This window comes from Eurytemora carolleeae, unplaced genomic scaffold (genome assembly GCF_000591075.1).
Source record: "Eurytemora carolleeae unplaced genomic scaffold, Eaff_2.0 scaffold577, whole genome shotgun sequence".
Classification (NCBI taxonomy): domain Eukaryota; kingdom Metazoa; phylum Arthropoda; class Copepoda; order Calanoida; family Temoridae; genus Eurytemora; species Eurytemora carolleeae.
The window spans coordinates 206,064-210,763 of record NW_019396824.1 but is presented as its reverse complement, the minus strand read 5'-3'; the positions used below and the strand labels follow the sequence as shown (position 1 = coordinate 210,763).

General features: G+C 31.5%; 1 protein-coding gene across 1 annotated transcript in view; it reads left to right on the top strand.

Moving 5' to 3' along the window:
• Nucleotides 1-343: 343 nt before the first annotated feature.
• LOC111709087 (polyprenol reductase) overlaps nt 344-4,700 on the top strand; it is a gene marked incomplete at its 5' end in the record, with an annotated part of 6,907 nt that continues 2,550 nt past the window's right edge. The window contains 5 exon segments of the mRNA XM_023482679.1: nt 344-423; nt 1,560-1,647; nt 2,559-2,649; nt 3,231-3,331; nt 4,024-4,119. Of these exon segments, the coding sequence (XP_023338447.1) occupies nt 344-423; nt 1,560-1,647; nt 2,559-2,649; nt 3,231-3,331; nt 4,024-4,119 (456 nt within the window).

Below are 4,700 nucleotides of genomic sequence, written 5' to 3'. Positions count from 1 at the left end.
ACAATATTTCTTGAAACACTGATTGTTCAAACAATATTTCTTGAAACACTACAATATCTCTACAAAAAGTAGCTGTTCAAATAATATCTCTTCAAACACCAGCTGTTCAAACATAAGCTGTTCAGATACTAGTCCTTCAAATACAAGCCGTTTAATCAAAATTTGTCTAAACACCAGCTTTTTAAAAACTAAAATAAACTTATTTGTCTATACTAAATATTATTTTTGTCCTTCTAAATTTTACAAGTTCTAACGTCACTTTCTCTCTTCTGGTATTAACTATGAACGGCTATTGAACCATGAACTGCTGTACAACATGATTTGAAGAACTGGTTTTGTCTAGTTTGATCCAAGTTCCTAAATCCTGGTTCACTCATTTCTACATCTTCTCTTCTATTTATACTCCTTTTCTTCTCTTCCTTGGTTAGTTATTCTCATTCTCTTAACAGCGGTACCCTTGAAACCTTTTATCTAATAATGTGTACGATATTGTCTTTTTTTTAAAGACTTAAAGGGACTGTAAAGAATAAATGAAAGTGTGTAAAGGATAAAACCTGAGAATCGCAGGCGTTGAACTATACGTATAATACATCTATCTCACCTGATTAATTGATATAAAACTGTGTCAAAATTATACACGAAAATCTATATATATATAAAATTTTGTATAAAAGTAGTAGGTTTAAACAGATCATATTCAGCAAATACGCAAACAATTTGAAAACAATTATATTCCACCGAATCCCGAAAATCTCAGGTTTGCTCCCATTTTTATTTTTTTGATTTTGTATTTTTAATAGATATAATTTAAAATATTATTTATAATTAAATATTTATAACAGGAGCAAACCTGAGGTTTCGTATTTGTTGAATATTATCTGTTTTAAACTACAACTTTTATGCAAAATTGCATATATGAATTTTCGTATAAATTAGACACAGTTTTATATTAATTTCTCGAGACAGGAACATCAGATAGATGTCTTATATGTATCGTTCAACGCCTGAGATTCTCAGGTTTCATCCTATACCCCCCTTTAATTTTCCTTTACAGTCCCTTAAACAGTGTTTATTTAATTCTTCGGATTTCTGCAAGAGAAACGCGCCAGTCACTTTTGTTGTGAAACCACAATAATTGAAAATTATGAGTTTTTAATATTTTGAACATTGATACATACTTAATCAGAAAAAAGCTTTCCATGGAGGGTCACTTGAAATTAGGCACACATACCCCATCATTCTAATTTTAACAATGAAAAAAAGCAATTTATTGCGTACATACATTTTATTTCTGAATCAACATTCTAATTATTATAGTTACCTCAAAGGTAGACTTTTATTTGTAAAGTTGAGCCAACAAAAAAACACACAAAAATTGTTGTTTGATTTTCTAACCGAACTATTTCAAACAGCTTTTAAACGATCGTTTGCGTTAAAAAAAGAATTTTTTAAAGAATTTTATTTTTCACAAGATGTATTTTTTTAATGAAAAATGAACGACCAGTGCTTTTCGAATCAAACAATATCTAGTTTTTGCCTTTTTTAGTTAATTTTTTTAGCTATACGTACATATATGCTGAATGAACCAGTACATGAACCTGTACGACAAGCTCTGGATTTTTTATGTACCGAGTCTAGAGAATCCAGGTAGGAAAACATGTACAGTGTACAGTGTACACTGTTCAGTGTACACTGTACAATGTGTACAGAGTGTAGTGTTTTAAATACACAACAGGAAACACTGTATTATCACAAATGTTTCCTTGTACAATATTCTTTGTAAACCATTTTTTTATATGTTTATATTTTACAGTTAAACTGTATTTTTACATGTTTATATTTTACAGTTAAACTATATTTTTACATGTTTATATTTTACAGTTAAACTGTATTTTTATATGTTTATATTTCACAGTTAAACTGTATTTTTACATGTTTATATTTCACAGTTAAACTGTATTTTTACATGTTTATATTTTACAGTTAAACTGTATTTTTACATGTTTATATTTTACAGTTAAACTGTATTTTAAACCCTTTGAAAGAAACTGTCCACATAATTTCAAGTAAATACACATTTAAAGATTTACGAGGGTAACCTTTAAACCTTTGACCAAATCTCTGTTTTCCAATCTGATAGTTGCTAAGTTTTCAATTGCGGGTTCTCTCTAATAGTAACTTGCGGTTTTATGCAGCAGAGACGAGCAAATAAACTGACACCACTCTTCAATTTTCCTCGATATTTTTCTCGTGTTTGTTTAAAAGGTACCATCATGAATCGGGTAAGCCACACCTTCAATGAAGGTTTACTTGAAATACGTCGACAGTCCCGTTAAATATAAATTTTTCTTAAAGGGAGTGTTCGCAAAAAATTAAAGGGGATTTAGGTTGACGTCGAATAGATTTCGAAATAGATTTTTGGTGTTTGACGTTTTAACATTTTCTACTCATAGACGCAACAGATAGAAGTACAATTGGTAGCGATCAAAATCGAATTATATTCTATATCAGTCTATATTTTTCGCGAACACTCCCTTTAAAGAGCCCATATATTCTAGAACGGATAAGGAGAGTGTACTATTAGTGTTGACTCTGTTATGCTTACAATGCTTCAGACGGCTTTATGAATGCGTTTTTGTGAATAGTAAGGTAAATTTTTTTTAGTTTTGAATTCCAAAGTACTGTGGGAACAGTGGGTACATTGCACATTTTTATCTGTGGTCGATAAAACTTCAGTTTTGAATCAGTTAAGATATTTTTTTGGGTTTAAGAATTTTTTATTGCGAATTTATCATTTAAATTATTAAAAAACATCTTTTGTCAAATATTAGAATATTTATTTTAGTCCAATTCTTTAATGAACGTGCTGCACTATACTGTTGGATTATTTTAGTCCAATTCTTTAATGAACGTGCTGCATTATACTGTTGGATTATTTTAGTCCAATTCTTTAATGAACGTGCTGCATTATACTGGTTGAATTATTTTAGTCCAATTCTTTAATGAACGTGCTGCATTATACTGTTGGATTATTTTAGTCCAATTCTTTAATGAACGTGCTGCACTATACTGTTGAATTATTTTAGTCCAATTCTTTAATGAACGTGCTGCACTATACTGTTGAATTATTTTAGTCCAATTCTTTAATGAACGTGCTGCACTATACTGTTGAATTATTTTAGTCCAATTCTTTAATGAACGTACTGCACTATACTGTTGGATTATTTTAGTCCAATTCTTTAATGAACGTGCTGCATTATACTGTTGGATTTGCCCACTATTTCTGCGCGGGAACTGGAGTGCTCTGCGAAGCACCACAATTTGCTAACAGGTACAGTAGTACAATTAGTGTTGTATAACGTTAATATTTTGTAAATATCCAATTTGTCATTTTTTGTGTACATTTATTTTATTTTAAGAAATAAGAAAATGTTAATCTGTTTTTTTTAACCGCAATTTTATTAAAACGTTTAAGATTTTAATTAAACCTTGAAATATTTTCATCCTAAAAAATATGGATAAACTTCAATTTTAAAACTATCGTTTTTGTATCGTTTTGCATATTGTTTGTCAATGTTCAAATATGGCATAGTATAAGGAATGCAAATGTTTAGAATAAACAACTTGAAAACAATTGCTCTTCTTACACTATGCCAGGACAGGACAGGACAGGACAGGACAGGACAGGACAGGACAGGACAGGACAGGACAGGACAGGACAGGACAGGACAGGACAGGACAGGACAGGACAGGACAGGACAGGACAGGACAGGACAGGACAGGACAGGACAGGACAGGACAGGACAGGACAGGACAGGACAGGACAGGACAGGACAGGACAGGACAGGACAGGACAGGACAGGACAGGACAGGACAGGGCAGGGCAGGACAGGACAGGACAATGCAGTACAGTACAATACAGTACCAATTTTATAATTATTCTTTATTTCATTGGGTCGTCTTCCTTGTAAAATCTTGTAGTTCTACCGACTCCAACCAATCTTATAATCATCTATATTTCAGTGGGTCGTCTTCCTTGTTGAATCTCGGAGTTCTTTGGACACCAATCAACCTTTTTCTCATTCTAGTGTTTTTGTGGGCCTGGTACTTCCAGCTGAGGTAATTTATATTTGCATTGTCGTTTTTTCGTTATTATTGGGAAAAAAGTACCCATTTCAAGATATTTCCTTAATGCTTATTCTAAATCACAATATCCTGAGTCTAAAACTTAAGAACGAAAAGTTTTGACTTAAATTTTAAGTTCATGGTTAAATGCCACTTCTGACTTAATTTAAGCCTGAACTTTAACCGTGAGGTTAAATATTTAACCTTGTGGTTAAATATTTAACTTGCCGAAATCGACGAGTTAAAATTTAAACACAGGGTTTGAAATCTTGAAATCCCGCAATCCCTATTTGTCGACCATCATTCAGCGCTAAGCGGCATTCAACTAATTACGATTTATTAAGTAAAAACCTTGATTTAATAAAATTTCACGTTTTAGATTAATTAATGTTTGCACGTAAACCCAAAATACGATTGTAACTGGAAATATGTTTTGTTTTCTGTCACGTAAATAATTTAAAATTAAAAAACAGCTGATTACCGAATACCTATACTTACGTAATAATTCTTTAAATCCTTTTCTCTGATTGGTTCAGATTTTTCCCGGGAAATTAAAATTTAAAAATGAGAAAGTT